Genomic DNA, 22,784 nt, shown 5'->3' on the forward strand with positions numbered 1-22,784 from the left:
TTGTGACGTATTTCGTGGACACGTTCCCTTCAGTTTGAGGTTCCTGTAGAAAAACTTGCACAGCCTTGTAAATGGTGCCGAATGAACGGACTGAACCAGGAGCTTCTCCGTAGCGTCTCCACGGGTCTGTCAAACACTGAGAGAAGAGCTCAGTGACGCTCCGAGCAGCAGTTCAGCTGCAAGCCGTTGATCTGGAGCTGTCCTTGGTGCTAAACACCTCAATCCAATTACCCCACCCCCAACCCCACCCCCCTCTGTTCCTCTATTTCTCCTCCTTCAGTCCGGCGAAGCTCCCAGACCCCGCCGCTTCGCGCTCGTATTTGATATTCCGTGAGCGCTCGGGTGTTCCCCTCCTGCTCTGACGGTGTGTTTTGGGGTAAAATGTGGCCACGGGCCGGTCTGCGTGTTCTCGACGGGATTCACGAATTAATGGCCGGCGGGGATATGAAGCAGCAGCTGGGGTAACTCACAGGGTACTATGGTGGGACCTCCTGGGAAGCCAAAAGTTGGACTTCTCCGCCATGTCAGCTTGCTCCACAGAGGTAAGCTCCACGAGCGTTTTTATGTGTCATCACTGACACGAGGAGAGCGCAGCAGTTGTGTCTTTCTTTCTGTACTTTGTAAACTTGGAGTGCATTCGCGCATAATCACGAGTTAAGCCTGAGTCTCTTGAATCGCTTGACAGAAAGGACCGTTCTCACTTTGGACTGCGGCTGGTGTCCGCAAGAAAAGGAAGAGAAGAAACACGCGGAAGCAGTTCAAAGTAGTTTACGTGATCATTAGTGAGCGCACAATCTCATAATTCTAATGAAGTCAGTGCTTGTTTGCAGACATCAGCTCTCCCGGACTCTGGGGGAAAAACGCGAAAGATGCTCTTCTAGTCGTGACGTAGCAGCTCTGTGTCCTATGAGTGTCCCAGGAGAAGATAGACGGTCTATAATTAACTAAGGTAGACTTGAGCCAGGGGAGACGAGGCCTTATGCCGCTACTGGGATTTGTGGAACTCCATTACACAATCAGATAAGAGTCAAAGGACTTCTAATGGCAGCATAAGCTCTAAGACTAACTGCATAATGGCTCCCTTTTCTAAAAAGCACTGTTTAGATTCCAGATATTCCCTGGAGGTGGATTCAAATTGCTCTTCCCTGTTTAGTGATTTCATCAGAGAACTCTTTGTAATTAAAATAGTAAAACTTCCTGGACTAGCAAATATTAGATTATGTGATGTGCTTTTCAAAATAACTATTCTGATATGACTTTAATTTGCTGTAAAACTCTGCGATCTATCTGCTTTAAAACAAAGCAAAATCATTTACTGGGAGCACATAAGCTGCAGTAAATTCTACAATCCCACATTACATATGTAACGCACATACGTGTGTTTTTAGCAATTTTAGATTCCAGCTGACCAGACATGAGATAAAAACAACAGCACGGGGAGCACAGGGAAGTGACAGCTCGGCAAAGTGTCCGAGAAACACCTTCAAACTTGGTGCTCCAATCGTTGAGTTCCTGAATGTATATGCACATAAAAAGCGTGTATTCAGTTTTATTTATACTGTGCCACTTCAGAATAATTCTGTATTTATTAATTTATTTAATCTATTCTCCTCGGTAGGAGATCTTCTATAGAATAACCTGGTCGTACTGGTGTAATGGCTCATGTCTCTTTTTCCAGCCATGGATCTTACCAGGACTTCTGCTGGCCTGAACACAGAGAGGTGGGCCTGGTGGGCCTGGGCAATCTTCCCCTGACCAGCCACCGCCATCATCTTATCGAGCTCCATACGCACATACGCACACACTGCAAAAGCCTGTGTTTGAGGTGACCCACCCCCACAGTAAGACAGCAGTCAAAGCAAACATGACAGACAAGGTGAGTTTTAGCACGCCCAAAGTCAACCCCCGACCCGCTGCAGCTCCTTTGCTCCCCCCTCAGCCAGTGGACATCATCCGCACTAAGGCCCGCTCACGGCGGGTCAGACTCAACGTCGGTGGGCTTACACATGAAGTGTTATGGAGAACACTTGACCGGTTGCCCCGAACTCGTCTGGGACAGCTAAGGGACTGCAACACCCACGAGTCACTGCTGGAGATCTGTGATGACTACACCCTCACTGAGAACGAATACTTCTTCGACCGGCACCCGGTGGCCTTCTCCTCCATCCTCAACTTCTACAGAACAGGAAAGCTTCACATGATGGAGGAGATGTGCGCTCTGTCTTTTGGACAGGAGCTGGACTATTGGGGCATTGATGAGATCTACTTGGAGTCCTGCTGCCAGGCACGCTACCATCAGAAGAAGGAGCAGATGAACGAGGAACTGAGGAGGGAGGCAGAGACACTGAGGGACAAGGAGGGAGAGGAGGAGGAGCAGGGCTGCTGTCCTGACAAGAGGCAGAAGCTGTGGGATCTGCTGGAGAAGCCCAGCTCCTCTATAGCTGCAAAGGTAACAAGAGCTAAACACAGCCGGCACACATGATTGATGCTAGAACGTGAATGAAACCTGTGATAATGTCTCAGGTCACATTCAGGTTTCCTAAAAGTGCACAAGATGATATGTGGGCAGATTAGGTCTGTTACAAAGAAGAGTTATTTGGATAATAGAGAGAAGACATAAGACAGAGGAAGCTGCACGCTACCCTTCAGTATCTACTGAATCTGTGATGACGCTAATGAGAAGCAAGCAGAAGCACAGTTATGAAAGAAATGCACATTTTCTTGATTTTGTTATGATTCTCAATACTTTCAACTGTCAGAGCTAATATCAAAGAGTTTTATTATAACCAGTAACCTCTGGATCTTATCTCTCCTTTACCACAGCTCTTTATTTCATTGGTGCATGAAAAGGTTGTGCGATATAATAAACCGTACTCCAGCTCGAGTTTTTTGTCATTTAGCTTCAAAGTTGCTGCACCATAGGTGTGCTTCATGTTTTGAGGGAAAGATTTATGTATAACCAGTGAGAGCAAAGTTTCTGCTTGTAATCGAGCAGATGTTTTTATTAATCTGATGAAAAGAGTCAATAATTTGTTTTCAGGAAGAAAGAAAGTGGATTTCCAGTGAGTGAGGTTCACAACTGTGTCTGCGCAGTTTCTGTTCAGTAATGTTCTTCACTGAGTTCGTGCCGGACACACTGCAGGTTTACCACAGCAGCCTTGCTGTGCCTATTTTATTGTCTGCAGCAGAGGAGACAGACAGCTCCTCCAAGCAGAGCATCAGTTCATTACTAACGATGTGACAGCAGTGTCTTCTGCTGAAAACTAGTCTCTTCTTCAGTTTAAGAAATACAACAAGAGTCCAACAGTTAGGTCCTTGTATATTAGGACACTGACACACGTTTCGTTTTTTAACCTGTTTACTGAAACATTTTCCAGTTATAGTTCTATAACAGACATGGACATGATGTGTAGACTCCCAGCTTTCATTTCGAGGGAATCCACGTTCAAATTGGATGAAGAGTTTAGACATTTCAGCTCCTTAACATGTGGTACCCTCTTTTTAAAAGGACCAAAAGCAATTGGACAGTTGGCTCAAAGGCTGTTTCAGGTAGGTGTGGGCAGTTCCTTCCTTATGTCCTTATCAAGTAAAAGACCTGGAGCTGATTTGAGGTGCGGTGCTTGCATTTGGAGATTTTGCTGTGAACAGACAACATGTGGTCAAAGGAGCTGTCCATGCAGGGGAAACAAGCCATCCTGAAGCTGCGAAAGCAGAAACAAACATCCATCGGAGAAATTGCTACAATAGTGGAGTAGGAAAATTTACAATTTGGTACATCCTGAGGAAGAAGGAAAGCTCCAAAACACAAAAGGACCTGGATGTCTGTGGAAGATAACAGTGCTGGAAGTAGAATAGAAGTAGAATATTCTTGAATGACCAAGTCAGTCACCTGATCTTAACCCAACTGAGCATTTCACATGTAGAAGACAGACGGCCCACAAACAAACAGCAACTGAAAGCTGCTGCGGTAAAGGCCTGGGAGAGTCAGGAGGAAACTCAGCATCTGCTGATGTTCAAGACTTCAGGCTGTCATTGTCAGCAAAGGGTTTTCATCCCAGTATTAGAAATGAACATTTTCTTTTCAGTTATTTAATTTGTCCAATTACTTTTGAGCCCCTGAAATGAAGGGTGATGTTAAATGAATGCTTTAGTTACTTATGTTTTCATACAGTCTGTTTGTTCAACCCGCTGAATGAAAGCTGAAAGTCTAAAGTTCGACTGCATCTGAGTTGTTTCATTTAAAATGTACTGTGGTAATGTGCAGAACCAAAATCAGGAAAAACATTGTCTCTGTCCTGATATCTATGGACCTAACTGTGTGTGAACCTGCGAGAAGAAGAGGCAAGAACACAACAGAAGAATTAAAAGAGATATTGTAATATAGCTCACAGTCACTGTAAGCTTAGGAAAACCCACTTAGTCCAAAATAAAGATATAAAGATAGTGACAGTGGTTCTGCAGCACAAATGAGCTGCTGTGGTAGGTAAGGTCCTTGGAGCAGGATCTCAGCTTGAACCCTTCTGGAAAGAGACTTCAGATGTTGTTCTGGAGCCACTCTTACAGCTCGGCCTCTATCAGTGAGTCCACGTCTCTCTGACTTCTGGTACACTTTAAAGTCATCCACACGGGAGGTGGCTGGTAGTTTGTCAAGACCTGTCTGAGGGTGTTAGGGTAGTGGGGAAAGGATGTTACCTTCACATATGGTGACATACCTCCAACTCTATATTATATATATATGATCTAACTGTAGGAAAATGTGAAGAACAAACGGCTATAAGTGAAGAGGAGCTCATACACAGAAGTCAGTGGGCAAGGGAGCCAAGAAATCGGGGGGTGGATTTTATTAGTGACTCCCAGTTTCTGTCTGACTGACCGAAGAGCTTTGCATGCCAAGAGTAAGCAAGCAGGACAAAGATAGACTTTTCGTAGATGCAGCTTCAACAAACTGGGCTTTATTTGCTTCCGTCAACATGAGCAAACCCAACGTGTAAGTGACAAATACAAGTATAGAGACAAGGCAGTGCTGGTTGGCATAGCTGATCAGAGTTCCCTGTGTTTAGATCGTGTCGAGCAGATGGAGGGAGATGGCTACTTCATAGTTAGACTCAGTGAGAACCTCTTTATCCTCCACAGCAGGAGGAGGTCATGATGGAGGCAGTGAGAAAGAAACAGCATCGTTATAATAGCTGTGAGCCGAGTCGCTGTGACACGTGCATTTTACCTGGGAAGACTTTTTTGTTTTGTTGTCATGTTTTTGTGCTCATTTTATAAACAGTCTTGTTACTTTTTAAACTGATTTCCATCAATCAGATAAAAGTAACACACTGTGGAAACCAGTTCGAGACATAGCGAGTTATAGCTGACATCACTGATGTGCTGATGCAGGACTGAGTAAAATTAGTTTCATTACATGGCGATCAAACAAACCAAGCTTTATGTCGCACATGTGTGTGCGGGTGCTAATGGCTGACTGTGCACAAAGCAGCAGCGTTAGTAGCAATCACACAGAGTATTTTAATCTGTGCTCCTCAGTGCTCTGGAAGCTCAAAGCACCGTCCTCTGTTATGTGGAACAAAAGTGCCTCTATATGACTGGGACTTGGAGCTGTAGCCTCCGTACTGCATGAACAAAGTTCAGCCTCAACAATTTGATGCTTAACCTTTAGGACTGGACCGAACTCTTGTTCTTTTTATTGCCTTCGGTGCAGATATTATATTCAGATCTCACTGCAACATCACAAACGTTTAGCTGATTCGTTTCTGAAGTATCAGACTTAGGAAGTATAAGGTTAGGAAACATTTATAGTGACCAAGATAATCTATGAACTGAATTCCAACAGTGACTGATTATTTATATTCAATTAAAAGAACAGAAACATTCAATTTAATATACTCGTATCATTTTCTACACAATATTTAAGGTGTCTTATATATGTCTATATAATCATTTCCTAATCACCTAACCAAGTTAGTGACAGCTAGTTCTTCCTTCTAAAAATATAACAGCACTGGCCTTTAGCAGAGCCATGTGACCCGGCTGGAACTGTAGTGTCAGCAGGAGGGAAGCCGCTTAGGCCACTCTGCAGTGACACCAGCCATGTGGCAGTGATGCAGCAGCACTTAACCAATAGGAGGGCCTCTTTCCGGTGATGTGAGCGGCTCAGTGCTGCTGCTTATTAGAAAAGAAGCATCACCTGGCTATTTGTAAACCACTGCGCACAGTTTGTCATGTCCAGATGGTCAGCTGTACATCCACCAGCAATAGTTGTACTTTTATTGGATAATATGAGTATTAAATCTTTCAATAATAGAGATTAGTTTCATAAACTTTACATAATCTGTATAATCTTCTTATTTTTGGCAGAGATGTTTTAGCATGTCCTCGTTGCATCCTTTGTTTGACGCACACTCAGGCTGTAGTGTTGGGCTGTTCGGGTTCACTTCTCATCTCTTCCACATGTATTTAAAGCTTTTTGTGCTCCATTGTTATATGATCACCTGTGCATGCACTTATCCTGCACACAGTTTTGTGATGTATTATTATCAGTCCTTTATTTATGCAGGTAAAATCTCATTGAGATTAAAAGACAGTTATGACAGCACACCTGTAATGCAACTGTCCATAGAGAACTATGAGTCTGACTTAGGAGTACGGCTTAATCTCCTTTGGAGCTTTTACCAGGACTGCTGCTGCTGCAAATAGACTAACTGTTGGCAGGTTGGATAGTCTGTCCTGTCCACTGTCTGACCTGCAGTGGGGAAGGTGGTGGGGTGGAGCTGGATAAAGTCACAGACTCAATCTGGCTGTGCAGTTTCAGCATTCGTCCATTTTCTTCTGCTTGTCCGTTCAGCATCACTGATGACGCTGAGCGGTACACGTTCGTTCAGACACGGGGAAGGCCTCAGCTAGCCCGTGGATTCAAATCCAAACCTCATCTGGTCTCCAGCCTGACTCAGAACTGGTTGGATGAAATCCAGTCTAGAAAAACTGATTGATAAGAAGAACGAGATCTTTTTTGGAGTGGAGAAAATGGTTTGCTCACTTTGTAGTCAGGACATTAGAGACACCGCATGCTGTTTAGGGTAGTATGTTAATGCTTTACATACTGGCTTCACCTGTTCACACAATACCTGTCTCTGATAAACCACGGGTCCACATCTCAGCACTTTTAAAATGTTACTGTACTTTATGACCTTTTGCATGCTTGCTGGACCACACAAGGGGAAAGTCTGTGATCTTAACAGTTTATGTTCAACAATGACTTCTCACAGTCAGAGGCCTACTGCAGGGAGCTTCAGTGGTCTCAGCTGTCCACTTTGACTTAAATGTGTTCTTTATTTAGCAAAAATGGGAATTTGTATTTCATGTAAAGCTAATAGGTTGCATGTTATATTTCAGCTTGAAGAGTTGCAGCGTTTCTGCTCAGGACTGATGTGCCTCACTAGCATATCAGCTGTGTATACGTTGTATTGTGTGCAGAGGAGGAAAACCCGTCGATGATATGACACAGAGGCTTTTTAAGCCGACGGGATCAGTCAGAGACAGAATTAAAAGACTGTCCATTAGATTTTTGACAGCTGCTTCCTGCCTCATCTTTGACATTGTACTTGCATTTTTCTATTTAAACCTTTAAACTGCGTTTGCTTACATTTAGGTCTCCATTAAGTAGATTATATAATAATACAAAATGATGGGATTAGTGTCTGATCCGCATGTCTCAAAGTGAGACGAAGGCTGTAAATCTGGTTCGCTAAAAAAGGATGCGTTCTGCTTTATGGGTTTGTTTGTGTCTTTTTGTGCACACAGTTTGTTAATGATGTGTGGACTCATGTAAAACACTGTGGAAGTGCAGGAATAATCCACAACAACCTGTGAGCTTAAAGAGAAACGAGTCATAACACACCCACAGCCACTTTACATGGAATACCTGTGTTCATGTAGCAGTTAGTAATCATTTCAACACTTGAATGAAATGTAATATTCCCAGTGAAATCCTGAGTGAAATGCAGGACAACACTGAGTCACTGCGTGTGTGTGTAAAGTGTCTGGTTCAGCTAAATAAGCTTGCCTGACAGCTATAAGCAGCTACTCAGAGGTCTATAGTTTACTGGCCTTGTGCCTTCACATAGGAGCGGTAGAGTGATTCACTAATGTACTGTAGCTTTCAGTTTGAAATGCTTCCATTCGGATGGGAATTTATGGCTGTGGCAGCACGAAGCCCAAAAGCCAAAGTGGTTTTTCTTCAGCCAAGTTCAGCCTGTCAGCTGTAAGTCTTTGGTTGGCGCACATCTCCACCGTGAGTGTGCAGAGCTAACGTGCTAGCAGCCTCTTTCTGCAACTGTAGTTTCATCAGTATACAAAAGCCACGAGGCATTACTAATCTTTCCTGCATCTCCTGTAGTAGTCAGATCTTTTATTTAGAAATATTTGGTTTCAAGTCAAAGTACTGCTTACAAAATGTTACTGCAGTACAGAAAAAATAAATCAAATTCACTCCTAAAAGTCAAAGTACTTCCAGAAGCTTGTTCTTCCACTTTATTCCACATAATTTATGGACTTTTTTAGATTCAGATTTCTTTGTATGTGTAGATTACTTGGGCCCATTAGACATCTTTATGTACAGTTTACTGAGAAAATGTTGATGTATTCAGTCCTTATGTTTCCTGCTGTAGAGTCGAGCAGTGAGTTCAGCCACAGCAGCCTGTTCTGAAACGTGGTTATTACCGTCTCTCATGATGGATATGATACGCTCCACCAGCTCAAAGTAAGATTTACAAATGTGTGCACCAAGGAGTACTTTACAAACCTCGAAACATACGCAGCTTATTAAGTTCACCTTCACACATCTGACCATTTTCTCTTTCAAAACACTTTCTGTGTGTACACGTCTAACACGACACATCCCTCTCAGTGCGTGACGCCAGAACTGGGCTAGGACTTTTTCAAAAAAATCATTATTTTATGTTAGCGTAGAACTTTTCATAATTCTGACCAAAATAGTGAAAATCAATAAATGAATCCTCTTACAGAAACATGTAGTTTCAAAATGTGGAAAAATGGGAGTTATTCCTCTTTCTTGTTACAAAGACAAAGCCGAGACATTTATTCAGCCTGAGCTTCATATCTGTGGTCTGGACTGGGCTACATTCACATCAGCATCACGGCCAGCCAATAAGTAATTATTCCAAAACAACTGAACTGACTTGAGTTCAGTTATGTTAAATGCATCGTGGGCAACAGTTGCTTTAAATGTAACTGGTTTGTGGCCCCAGATATTAGCCCACTGCACAGAGTTTCCCTAAGACGAAATGAAGCGTCACTTGTTTTACCGTTTGTTCACAAAATCACACGTGCAAATAGTTTTTATTTGTTTTTATGTCAGACTGAGAAGAATCAAACGAGGGCTGTGGAACATCTCGAGTAATGAATGTGGAAATAAGTGAAGCTCAGAATCAACTTCAGTGTAACAAGAGATAAAAACAATGTGACCCATGAAAGCAGCGTCTTCAAATAGAAACCATGTTGACCTCTGCAGAAACAGCCACTGTCCAACAGATCCTGCGCCTGTTGTTCCACAAATAACTCCACGTATTGATCACAGCTTGGATTTCTCTGCTCAATCGCTTTATCCAGTCTTTCATTGCAGCTCGTCTTCTTGTTCTATAAACTATCAGATTTCCATTTTGGTCACAATCTGAGAGACGTTTTTCCTCTCTTTGTCTCGCTCGTTTGTTGTCGACCCCGGCCGTGAACATTTTTCCCTCACACTCGGACAAGAATGAAGTAAAAAGCTATGCAGTATTATTGAACGTGTGTCAATGCTGCACCAGAATTTAGTGATGTCTTCTCATGAAACTGGTCTGGTAATTCTGTTAAAAAGACAATCAAACGGCAGTCAACACGGGCTCTCGCCTCGGTGACGAGTGGAGTCCATTTCTTTGTCAGCGACTCAAACTTTTATGTAAAAAAGTGTTGCTGAGCACCTGAATGTCAAACGTGGAGACTCACTATATGGCTTCTAAAGCAGCTTGTCTGTTCTTGGTACTGCTTAGAATCTTCCCTGAGTGTCAAGGTCACAGCATTTGGCAGCCACTAAGCCATTAAGACGCTGCAGGGTGGACACCGTTTGATATATCTGCCTTATACTCCCCTGTGCTTTGTCCCTCTTTGACTTTCTATTTATCTCCTCTTTCTTCTTTCTCAATGTTTCGTAGTTTATTCCCAGTTTTTACTTTTGTCTAAACTCTGTAATGATGTAATGCTCGGTGTCTTTTATCGTTACCGTGATTGGCCAGAAGCTCCCCCACTGAAAATAGCTCAGATAATCCATCACATGGTTTCACAGACACCAGGACAGTTGTGGTGGTGGAATAAGAACAAAACTACAGATACAGAGATTAATGATGTTCCTTTTTTAACTGATCATTTCCTGCTCATCAGTCACGCAGTGTTAGCTATCAGTAGAGCGCTCAGTCCATGTTCCAGTGTTTAAATAAATAACTCAGCACGTCTTTAATGTGGCCTACACACTTTTATAAAGTTTAAAACAACTGCACAAGCATAAAAACTGTTATATTTATTGGGGTTGGAGTGCTGCTGACCTCTTGTCATGCTTTGGGATTGTCAGGCCTTCCATAGAGGCTTCTCCAAGGTAGTTACAAAATGTGCCCTCGTCCAGGCCCCTGGCTGAATGAGGCTCGTCCTGACTCTGATAAAACTCTACATGTTGTAGCCTATTCTGGTTAACACACATCACACTGAAGTCGCAAACAGTGCAGGAGGATTAGGCTCTGCAGCCGTCCTGGGAATTCAAGCATCGTTGATAATCAGCATCATTTACACACACCGTCCAGCTGCAAGGCAAACAGTGCAAGAAGTTTTAAATGTTCCCAAGACAAAGTTTGGTCTTTGCAGAAGCTTGTCCACAAGGGCTGATCCTTTCAGCACTGTTGCAAGTGATGTTAAACACAAGCATGGATGACAAGCTTCTATTTAATGAATGTTGCTAATCTTGTTACCGAGCTCAGTCCACAGATTCAGTAACATTAGCAAGTGGTGGAGGCCAGCAGGTGCAGGTGGATGACGGAAAGGCAGGAGGAGCAGAGACCCGAGGCGGTGAACTGAAGAGGGGGTCAGATATAAACCAAGTTTAGGTGGAGTTTGTTTTCGTTGTGCTGACTTTTTACAGTCAGTTACAATAACTCGTACTGCTGCTAGCTAGCATGACGGAGTTTCTATACTGCTGGGCGGGTGCTTTTATCTTATTTTATTTGGAAGGTTAGTTAGTAGAGATGCCAACCGTCCCTTAAAATACGGAATCGTCCCGTATTTCGAAACAAAAGCACACGTCCCGTATTGAGCTAATAAGGGACGCACTTTGTCCCGTAATACAGTGAGAATCAAAAGTAGTCTATAAATGTTAATGGAATTAACACTTTGTTTGAAAACATAATTCCCAGCCCCTCTCCTGCTTTGTGACCAATGAGCTGACAGCACACTTATGACAATTCGAGTATGACAATTCAGATTACCACTCATCTCATTGGTCGAGGAAAGGTCGCTTACAGAGAAAATACCGGAAGACAACAGATGACCACAACAAGAAGCATGGCCAACAGGGAAACAAACGCCGACACTGCGGTGCAAGTCTCGGACGACAGTAAACCTAAAGCTGGGCAGACACTGTGCGATTTTTTCAGTCACGTTATTCAGCTCCTGCTCAAACTGCACGATTGACTCGCAGGGGTTAGAAGTTGGTAGGTCACGATGCAGGTCTCACACTATACCGCCCGATGCTCTGATGCGACCTGAGTGCTCACACTGTGCCTCCATAAAATGAAGGTTATAACAGAAAATCTGTCGCTCTCTCTGTCTCTCACTCACACAGACACACCACCACCATCAACTTTGCTAAATTGCTAATGAAAAACACTCATCAGGCAGCTGTGATTGAGCAGCAGTGTAAATCCAACTATTTTCACGGTTGTTGTGGTCGTGATAATTTTGTGATGCCACATCGAAAAGGCTCGGATGAGCTTTCCAAAGTTCTCCAAGTTGTGCCTCCATCGCTTGTGTCCAGATCACACGCTGCACAGCCGTGCTGCTCCATCTTTTTCACCGACGTTTGCGCGTGCGCAGTGTGAGCGCCTGTGGTGACACCCTCACGAGCGATTGATGATCGGGAGCTGCTCGAGGTGTTAATCGCTTCTCGTTACCCCACGTATACTACACGACGCACGATGAAGGCCAAAATCGGTCCGATCACCAAATCGGTCGCACAACTCAAAAATCGTCTCAAAATGGGCCAAAAATGGCACAGTGTAAGCCCAGCATTAGAGCAGCAATGTTTGTTGCTCAGAGAAAGAAAAAAAGGAGGAATGGGAAAAGGGAAACACCTGGCTGGAAAAGTGCACGATAACACCTTTAAAGCGCACTGCACTGTGTGCCGGCGCACTTTTTCCATAGGCATGCTTCTAATGGTGGGCACATGAAGAACATGAGGGGCGTGAAAGCTCGGGGAACCCTTAACCAATTTTTTGTCCACCAGGCCACGGCAGAAGCAGATATGGTATGTAAACACTGGTTTGTTGTTTTTAAACCCTCTGGTTAAGGTTAATATGGGCATGTGCAGTGAATATCAGCGCTATGTGGCCAGAAGTGTGATAATATAACTTATTTTGTGTAATAAACAACTGCAAGGATAGATGATTACAACAAATTGATGACTAATACATAAAAGTAATACATAGATGAATAATGATGATGAGTTAAGATGCGTAATCATGGGAACAAGCGGGTTTACAAACAGGAGCAGCTGATTAGCATTAGAAAAGCTGAAATAATACCTCAGCTGAAGCCAATTGTACTAAATGCACTAAATGTGCACAGTTACAAGAATGTTTTTGTTCTATTGTTTTCTATTAATTTATATAATTTTAAGTTAAGCAGGACAGAGTTCTTTTAAAGAAAGATTTACTTATATTCTCCAAAGTTAAGCATGACAGGCTTCTGTTTAAGAAAGAGACCTGTTTTACTGTGTTAATGTTGTCATTTTGAGCTAAAAATAAACGGCTAAATGATCATTTGTTTCCCATATGGTCATATCACAAAGAATAGAATATGCATCTACTTAAATCAAATTCAAGTCAAATGGTTAAAAAATAATTTCACACACAAAAAAAAAGAGCTACCACACTGGGAAGGGTGAAGACAACTGGGTCGCCCGGCCCTGGCCACGAGGTGTCCCTTATTTATTTTTCAGGGAGTTGGCAACCCTATGTTGAGCTGAAAAAGAACAGTTTGTCCCGGACTTCAGCTACAATGAAAAAGACACCAAGCTGGATTTATTCTGTCTTTATGCTGCACAGCTGCCTCTTCTTCTCTCATTCTCTCCCCTCTCTCTCCTGTTGCTACTTCAATCATGAAACTGATCAATGATCAGCTGATCGTCTCTCTTGTTTGTTTATCGTCCACTTTGCGCCAGAAAGAGGAAACCAGCGGATGTTGCGCTAAACAACAGCAGCACGTTTAAGCTTGATCAGCTGTTGTTAGAATGTATTTAATAATAATAATAATAATAATAATAATTTCTAGTATCAGCTGATGTTTGCTGGAGCCACAGCTGTAAAGCTGCTGGTCATGATATCGGTTTGGTTATCTGGTGAGAGGGAAACATGAAGATGAAACCAGGAGATGTCCTTACTGGATCATCAGAGCTGTGATGGAGAAACAGGTTTACCTTTTAGGTGACATGAATGAGTTGAAGTTATGAACTGTTTCTGAGAGACAAATAACACCAGGATCCTTTTTTAAGCAGCTGACAGCTGGTAACTGTGCAGGGGCGGGTCTAGCAAAGTGTTGCCAGGGGGCATGTAGGGCATTAACAGGGAAAGGTGGGGCACAAAGATATACTTTTCTTTCTTATTCTCATTTAAAATTTCTTGCTTTTAAAAAATAATTATGTGAATCTTACAACAAATGTTTTCATCTGATGTAAAATGTATAGAAATCATTATTGTACATAGTAATTTTTTTAGGGTCCCATCATAATTTCTTCAGAAGTAACTAAGTACTGTATATGGTGCCAGTATTTCCCACTTTTTCTAGATACTGCACCAGTACTGTGTGTAAAATGGCATCAAAAAGTCAGTTAAGTTTGATTCTTTCTCAGCTGTCTTTCTGTCTCCTTTCACTTTTTAAAGGTTGCCATGTTAGAAAAAATATTTTGCCCTGCCGTGCTGTTTATTGATGTGGCAAATGAATAGTTTATGAAAATATATCTAAATATGTCATCAGTAATGATCATGTCTCACCTCTAGCCTTCTCTGTCTTAATTTCAGGTTTTCACCATGTGTTGTAGATAGTTCAGGAGGTTAACTGACCAAGCAGTCTACTTTCGGGTACTGTTTAGAATACCAGAACAGGGAGGATGGTGTAGGTTTAAGTTTATTAGACTGATTTCCCGGGCGGCCACCTGAACTCACAACTCCTTGTCGCTTGGCCAGGGCCTGGGGGCGCCGACGGTCCGGGCTGATCCCCTCTCCTGCTCGCGGTGGGGGGAGTAGGTTCGGCCGGATGGCTCCCCAGCCTCAGTCGGGCGATGGGGGTATGTGGCGGGGCGTGGCCTGCGGTGCCGTGCAGGGAAGACGGACGCACCTGCACGGCATCTGCAATCACGCCCCGCCGAATATTGTAACGGGTGCTGTGTTTGAGGTTGTTGCGATAACGTTGAGCGGGCAGCGGGAGAGCTGCAGCTCTGTGAGCACTGTGAACAGCAACCGTGTGAGTCAATGAAGTATGCTGCAAAGCATGAACTCGCCCCCGGGTCTGCCGTGGCCATTTACAGTGGTCAACTCCACTTTTCTGTCACTGTTCTAACAGTTACCGTGTTTTATGCTGCATTTCTATTGTGTTCTGAGTTTGTATGGCTGCTATACTGGCAACACTGGTCTCCCTGTGAAAGAGATTTGGTCCCAGTAGAACTCCCTGGTTAAATAAAGGTCAGATAAATGCAGGGGGGGTGTGGGAGTTTGTCCAGTCGCTCTGTCTGATTTCATGGAGCAGTGCTTCAGGAGGATGGCTTCTTGGGCTTGTTATTACAGGCTGTTGGGTCCCAGTAAAGCCACAGTGAGGGCTGATTCTGATCTGGTTTTTTGGAAGACACAGTTTCCAGGTACAGTCGGAGGTATTGGGTTTGGTGGCTTTAGAATCACTTCCCAACTCTTCAAACACACTAACCCTGTCAGTAAATGGACTGGTTCTCATATAGCGCTTTTCTACTGGATCACTCAAAGTGCTTCATACAACATGGTTCATTCACTCGTTCATACAAGCACTTTTTTCTACACCTCAGTGCTTTCTGACAGTCACACACATTCGCACTCCAGTGGAGTATGAATTGGAGCACTCTTGGGTTTAGTGTCTTGCCTGTACTCAAACATGCTAGCTGCAGCAGCCATGGCTCTGCTGCTGACAAGCGTGGAATGAAATCTTTGTTTTGTTGTGTTTCATTTGGATAAGGATTCAAAGCTGATTTCACTTTTAGTCTTTTTAAGCAATTATGAAATGACAAAACATTCAGTTTGTAATCAGTTGCATCATAATGATCATTATAATTTTTCACCTGAAGAATGAACAATGATTTGCAATAATAACATGCAAATACTTTAAAAGTAATCAGTTTTTTCGTGTGACATTTGTACCTTTATCTACTCCACTGACACACAATACGTATTATGTGTTGAAGCCACTGAAATGTAAGCTAACAGGAAATTGAGTTGTCCCCAGAGAACAGTGCAGTGGTCTTTTGTCAGATATCACGTCAGATGTATTTAAAGACAAAAAAATAATCTTGCATCGTCTATTTCCGCCTGTTGCTTGATTCTTCCTGTTGGGGGAGGAAAGAATGAGTAACCAATTCTAACCTTCCTCTCTATCCTTTCTATGTATAGCAGCGCAATCCTATTACAATAAACCTGAAATGTCCTACCAAGGGCTACACTGAGAGGACTCAGAACACACATCCTTCAGCTTCGTTACTCTGCTTTCCCAGTTAGAGTTTTTAAATTGGCTATAAGTAATAGTTGAATCCCCTGGGCCCCTTTTTCCATTCAGTCATTCTCTGAGAAGAAGGTTTTATCTTTATTGAATTGAAAAGGCGACAAAAAGGACAAAATTGTTTCAAACCCTAGGAAACCAAGTGTGAAGCTAAACACGCAGGAGCAAAAACTAACTTTTGTTTCCATTTTCCTCCCCAAAAAAGAAAGAGACGAGTGTTTTTAGGTGTTACTCACTTTGTTTTGCACCGTGTATTGTAGTGCTTTGTCAGATTTTGGAATCATTTCCAGTTGCAGTTAATGTCAGAAGGTTTGTAGTCTTGTGTGTTTTTGTGTTCTCATTAAAATACAAATCTGACATCATGTGAGCACATCGCCGTGATTTTCTGAAGAGACACAGGAAACACTGTAAAATGTTTTTTTGCAGGTTGAATAAAAGCTGTTGTCTTATCACCGCTGCAGGTCTCCTCCTACATGACAAGTTCCACGTGAAAGTGTCCGTGCCAGAATTTTTCACAAAGCTGCTTAAAACATTAAAGTCAGCGTCTGTTTGCTGTAACCTGGCTTACAAAGACAAAAGCAGAAAATGCCCATATGTGGTGATGTGTGGATCGTAAGAGCTTTTCATTTCTGCTTGGACATAATGAACAGATGAAAGTTAAGGGCTGACTGTCACTGTGGATGCACAACTTCCAAAGCTAAATCTTCTTAAGGGCCTTAATCAAAAAGGCCTGACCTTTAGTAGCTTTTCAAATAGCACCACCTTCAGGACAAAGTTGGTACCACCATGAAGGGTAACAAAAAAGTCTCAAAAATGTCTCATGTAGTCTAAGAAACTTCTACTCTAGAATGTACACGTCAGTGATTAGTAGCAACAAACAGGGTTTGTCTTATTAAAGAACGTGTTACTGTTTACAGGCACAGAAACAGATGTAATAGAAGACATGTATGAAGCTAACACTATGCCCAGCTAATGTAATAACCTGCTTTTGTCTTGCAGATCCTGGCCATGATCTCCATCCTGTTCATCGTCATTTCCACAATTTCACTGTCCCTCAACACTCTGCCAGAGCTGCAGGTTGTAGATGAATTTGGCCAGTTCAGTGACAACCCCAGTTTAGCCCACGTTGAAGCCGTCTGTATTGCCTGGTTCACCATGGAATACATGTTACGGCTGCTCTCAGCACCCAATAAGTGGGTCTTCATGAAAGCACCACTGAACATTATTGATTTGCTGGCAATACTGCCTTACTATGTGACCCTCTGTCTAACTGAATCTAACAAGAGCGTGCTGCAGTTCCAGAATGTGCGGCGTGTGGTTCAAATCTTCCGTATTATGAGGATCTTGAGGATTCTGAAACTGGCCAGGCACTCGACAGGGCTCCAGTCTTTGGGCTTCACTTTACGAAGGAGCTACAACGAGTTGGGACTGCTGATCCTGTTTTTAGCCATGGGCATCATGATTTTCTCTAGCTTGGTATTCTTTGCTGAAAAGGATGAAGATGCTACAAAATTCACCAGCATCCCTGCTTCGTTTTGGTGGGCAACCATTACTATGACGACTGTCGGGTATGGTGACATTTACCCACAAACCCTGCTTGGTAAGATTGTAGGAGGGCTTTGCTGCATAGCAGGCGTGCTTGTCATTGCTCTTCCTATTCCAATCATTGTGAACAACTTCTCAGAGTTCTACCGAGAGCAGAAGAGGCAAGAGAAGGCCATCAAGAGGAGGGAAGCTCTAGAACGAGCAAAACGGAGTGGAAGCATTGTTTCTATTAACCTAAAGGATGCTTTTGCCCGCAGTATGGAATTAACAGATGTGTTGGTAGAAAAAAGAGAGGACAGTAAATGTCCCGTTGAAAATCACCTGTCACCCAGTCGCTGGAGCTACCACAAGCACTACCACAATGCAGAGGCAGGTAGCCCTGGCAGGTCTCAACAATACCAAGAAGTGGCCCGGCAGGGCTCCCCAGAGCGATTCAAGCCCACGTCGAATAAAACTACTCCTCAACACCTCAGTGCAAAGCGGCTAGAAGATACTTACAACAAGACAGCAGCCATTCAAGAGCAGCAGGAAAAAATTCGAGAAGAACAGATTGAGATGAAAGAGTTCTCATCCACTCTGGCCCAGCAAGCATCACCTAAAGTCAGTTGTTCCAGGGAATCTTCAACTGCAGCGGATAATTTTGCACTGGAAAGAGGGGAGCGAAGCTCACTGCTCCCCAGTGTTGAAGGAGGTCAAGCTGGTACTCAACATCAGTGTATTCCACCTCCCTTGGACCTAAGTCAGATCAGCAATATGGAGGTAAAGCAGGGCCCTGACAGCATTCAGCCAATGACATTCATCAAAGAGGGTTTGTATGAGTTCACATCTAACCCCAAAGGAAGGTTGACTGGGGATCTGAATTTGTTCTCACAGAGTGCAGAAAGCTCTGGGATGACCTATGATAGCACCGGCACAGCTTTGGAAGATCACGGCAGCCCTCAAAACACAAGAGCCCTGAAGCTTGACTTCATTGCATCGAAAGATGATGTCCTCGTGGCAGTGATGACACCTGTGGCGACACCCATCCCCACTGGCTCTGCAAAGTGTGCTCAACTACTTACTGACGAATTGGTTTCCAGGTTTTCTCCATCTCCCAGTTATACAACACAGGAAACTAAGTCTCCGCTGGCTATCCTGCAATCTCCATCCCTGGCTCAGCAATATATCAGTCCCAGCACCCCCAAGGGGGGAGGTGAAAGCTCAGCAGGCAGGAGCTTAGAAGGTGAAGGGCAGCTCACTGGCTTAAGCCACCTGGGCAGGAATAACATGGAGAGATCTACTGCTGCCTCGGGTGGTGGTGCTAGTCCATTGTCAAAAGCATGCTCACTCAACAGCACCCAAGACCTAGTAAGTAAGGAAGGAGTGGCCGATGGAGGATTAGAGGAAGCAGAACAGAGAGTAGAAAAACGAGAAAATCACATTGTTCTGGATGGAAGCCGAACGCCGCCCTGTGAAACGAGCATGTGAGCTTTAAAGAAAAATGCAGACAGGGCCAAGGCAAAGCAAAGGCTGATGGGATGCTTGACAGGAAGTACCAGGAATAACCTGTGACAGATGCTGTGTGTGTGAGCACTGGACTTTTTGACAAAGACATTAAACAAATCTATCATAAAAGCTGCAACTCTTCCGATCTCACGACACATTCGAACGGTCGTTCCTTTTTTGACCTTGGTTCTGCTGTCATGACTTTATTTCTGGAGGACATTCATAAGCACACGCATGCCTGACTGGGCACTGTTTGAACTTGAGTCTAAGTGACACCGTGTGGTGTCAGTGTTACTGACTGATTTTGTTTAAATGAGACATGAACAGTGGCAACCTGACCTGTGTTTTAGGCCTTGTCTGAATGATAATGTTCGGGACTATCCTGAAGAGTCAGATATTCAGTTTCCTAACACTTGCTCCCCAAGGCCGGATTTGAATGGACAGTTATACCAAGGAAAGACAGACCGTGAAAGGAAATTATATTTTTTATATTTACAAATTTTAAAAATCTATCTTTTGCAAGACTTGCAAGAAAAATCAATGATCAGTCATTATTCTGTGTTGTAGATCTTCCTTACTCATTATTACATTCTTGTAACGGGACAACCACAAGCACATGATACAAGACAAAAGTCCCACATAGTACTGCATTGTCCAAAAGAACATATGTATCTGCTGTTGAGCACTGTGATCTATGCTCTAACTTTAAGTATTTCTATATATTTCAGTTTTATGTTGTTGTTTTTGTTCTTGGTTACTTTTTGTTGTATTTTTCTTTTCATTTTTCTTGTTCCTAAATATGTGAAATGGAGATACAATCTCTACTATATTCACTGTTTGCACAAATTTCCATCCATCCATGTTCTACTGCTTGTCCCTTGTCGCGGGTGAGAGGTCGGGTATACCCTGGACAGGCCACCAGTCTGTCCCAGGGCTTCCACCAATGTCCAGCATGAAATATCCTAACAACGAACATTAGTCAAAAACAATACAAACCCATACTGAGACACACGATTTGAGACAGAAAGACAGAAAGGAAACCTCACACAGTTTCCATGATTACTCACTTGTGGTTCATCATACACTGCTTTAATTCCCAGTTCCCACACATACTGTGTGCGTGATAAAGGTTTGACGAACCTCAGATCTGACTTTGTTTTTGGATTCTTTATCAACACAGTGGCCAGGCGCATAGTGTATTCAGGAAAATGAGTTGTGGAAGTAGAGTTCATGAAAAGCAACCATTGTCTTCTTTCTTTATTTTTGTCTCTGTGAGACTAGTGTCTTATCATAACATCAGCCCTATCTAATCGTTTTAATCTTGCTAGTGTACTCACCAAGCTAAGAATGAGATCTGGTAACATGGAGACTTTCATAAAAAAATAAAAAGGCCAACCAGTCAGCCATCAGGAGTCATATTCAATTGCCCTTGTTTACTTAGCTAGTCTTAGCATGTTTCAAAGAATGTGTCTGATTTGAGTGCCGTACAGCAACAGGCTGTTTTTGGCCACGCTGTTAAAAATGTTCACTGAGACAGTAACAGCAAGCCGGAGTAAAAACGGCCAAAATGTGACTTAAAGTAAGAATTTAGAAAACTGGAAGCTGTTGGTTTACAGTGAGACGACTCAAATGGCTTGTCTGATAGAAAATACTGTGGCTATTAACCATTTGTCTTCCATGCTTTAAGCGTATAATAAATATGACACAAAAAAGTATGTTCCAATACATGGAACAGCATGTCAGAGATAACTAGATATCTTTCTGCAACAGGTCACATTTTGCAGCATGCAAGCTAGCATGCTATTTTGACCACACTTCTGAAAATCTCTTGCATCGATGTCAGCATGCTAGCAGAATTCAGCAGCTGTACTCGTCGTATCACAAGTTATACAACAGCTGCCAGAGTAAGACCATGTGGAAAGAGACAAACGAGGTCTTCTTAGTGAGAGGAGGTGCAGGCTCAAGCATCTGGACTTCAGTTATTGCAAAGACACATCGCTTTAAACCAAGAATAATTGTAATATGATGAGTGCAGAGAGATAAATAGAGGGAGTGTGTCTGTGTGACCTTTAGGTGCTGACTGTATTATAAAGGTAGAACAATAGTTCCCTTTGCAGGGAGTCACTTGAGTAAAAAGACCTGACGTCACTTTAAGCATTATCTTTGGGAACCTTTGACATTTTTCTTTTGTTTGTGTTTTTAAAGATCAGATTTGCATTCATGTGAATGAACCTGACGGATTCAAATGCACATTTAACTGTGTGAATAGAGCAGAGTGAGCAGGTGGTGATTAGGTCACATGCTAACAGGGGAATGGTACTGTCTTATCTGTGTTCCCTGATGAGCTTATCAGTTGTTTCACATTTTTGTTGTTGGTTAAAACTTTGAGCTGTGTGTTGTTCTTAACATCTCAGTACATGAAGTTTTTAAAAATATGTGCCTTTTCATAAATAGATAATTTATGAGAAGGTGAAAAAAACTGTTAGATGTGGCCCGACTTTTTCTTTGTCTTCTTTTCTCGTGCTGTCTCTTTGTCCTTGTGCAGTAGATGTAGTTAAATGAAAATCCTCACATTTTCTGGATTTGCGTACCTTTACAACTTTGTATTATTATCTCATCAATGTTATCGCACCCCATAGCTCATCGTTCCAACCTCACAGTGCCACACTGTCATTTGATTTCATCAGCTGAAAGCAGCACGTTCGGTGTGTGACTCGAGTGCAGCAGCAGATTACTGACAGCCAAACGGACATAACGTCTAAAAACACGGCTTTTTATGTCGTGCAACTGGACTCAGCTAGATTTATGTTATGATAAATTGCACAACATTAACTAAATGTTAATTCTTCCCAAGTATATATCCAGCCTAACGTAGATCAAGACAAACTCAGAGAAGTTTAAAAAGAGCACCGGTTCTAACAAACGTTGGTTTGTCGCTGCTGCAGGTCGGGAAGCATGAGAACAGTGTTATGGCTTTCACAACCTCATCTCCACTCATTTGTCGGAGAATTGTTATTTATATTTGTTCATTCAGATTGTGTACAGTAAACATACAACTGTAAAGCTTCTCGATCTGTCCTGCCAGCTCCACTTCTTTAATGCCCCACTCGTCCATCCTCATATACTTTATTGAATTGTAGCCTGTGCAATGATTAGTATGAGTTATTATATATAGCTCAGTGTAATGATAGTAAATGATAAAGAGTTTTGATTCAGTTATCAAAATGCAAGACAAATAAATGTGGTCATGTGACCTCATCTTGTTGTGTGTATTTTTGTGTCTGTATTTGTGCCACATCAGGTAGTTTTGCTAATATAACCACTACAAATTCTGCAAATCAAAACACTTCAACTTTATTTGCTCAAACATAGTACTTTACTTTTAGATTAATTAAATGTTTCTGCAGCATCACAGTAATTCTAACTCCTACGGTTTTCATGTGTTGGCTGAGTCTTTCTGAAACGATGAAATAATGTCCTCAAGTTTCTAATCTTTGAGTTTTTATTGTTTGGCAGAAACAGGCCAGCCTTCCACTCCCACTAATGTGATTGTTTTCATTACATAACAACAAGTAATTCAATATTCAAAAACAACAAACAAACAAAGGTCAGCGTTCATATATCCTGTACTTTCATTACATGTAAAATTGATGGTATTTATAATTTATTAAATACTACTAAACTAAAATGAATGTTTC

The 22,784-nt window shown here is 42.6% G+C and overlaps 1 protein-coding gene across 2 annotated transcripts; it reads left to right on the plus strand.

Annotated features, from left to right (window-relative positions):
• The first annotated feature begins 343 nt into the window (after positions 1-343).
• LOC146648775 (potassium voltage-gated channel subfamily B member 2-like) lies at positions 344-22,311 on the plus strand. 2 transcript variants are annotated; one of them, XM_085389806.1, is made up of 3 exons: positions 344-542; positions 1,679-2,449; positions 17,056-22,311. In XM_085389806.1, exons 2-3 carry the CDS (start codon positions 1,865-1,867, stop codon positions 19,066-19,068), a joined length of 2,598 nt encoding a protein of 865 aa, XP_085245932.1. In that variant the 5' UTR covers positions 344-542; positions 1,679-1,864; the 3' UTR covers positions 19,069-22,311. The 2 variants fall into 2 exon arrangements, with proteins under 2 accessions (XP_085245932.1, XP_085245935.1); XM_085389809.1 differs by lacking the exon at positions 344-542 and having other exon boundaries at positions 1,530-2,449.
• Positions 22,312-22,784: the final 473 nt, after the last annotated feature.

Source organism: Rhamphochromis longiceps, linkage group LG18 (assembly GCF_057381845.1).
Source record: "Rhamphochromis longiceps isolate RC_006_pf linkage group LG18, R_longiceps_female_GT1.1, whole genome shotgun sequence".
NCBI lineage: Eukaryota > Metazoa > Chordata > Actinopteri > Cichliformes > Cichlidae > Rhamphochromis > Rhamphochromis longiceps.

Coding starts and splice junctions, on each gene's coding strand:
- LOC146648775 (XM_085389806.1), top strand. CDS start 1,865: ATGACAGACAAGGTGAGTTTTAGCACGCCCAAAGTCAACCCCCGACCC. Junction 2,450..17,055: donor GCTCCTCTATAGCTGCAAAG/GTAACAAGAGCT, acceptor TTTGTCTTGCAG/ATCCTGGCCATGATCTCCAT.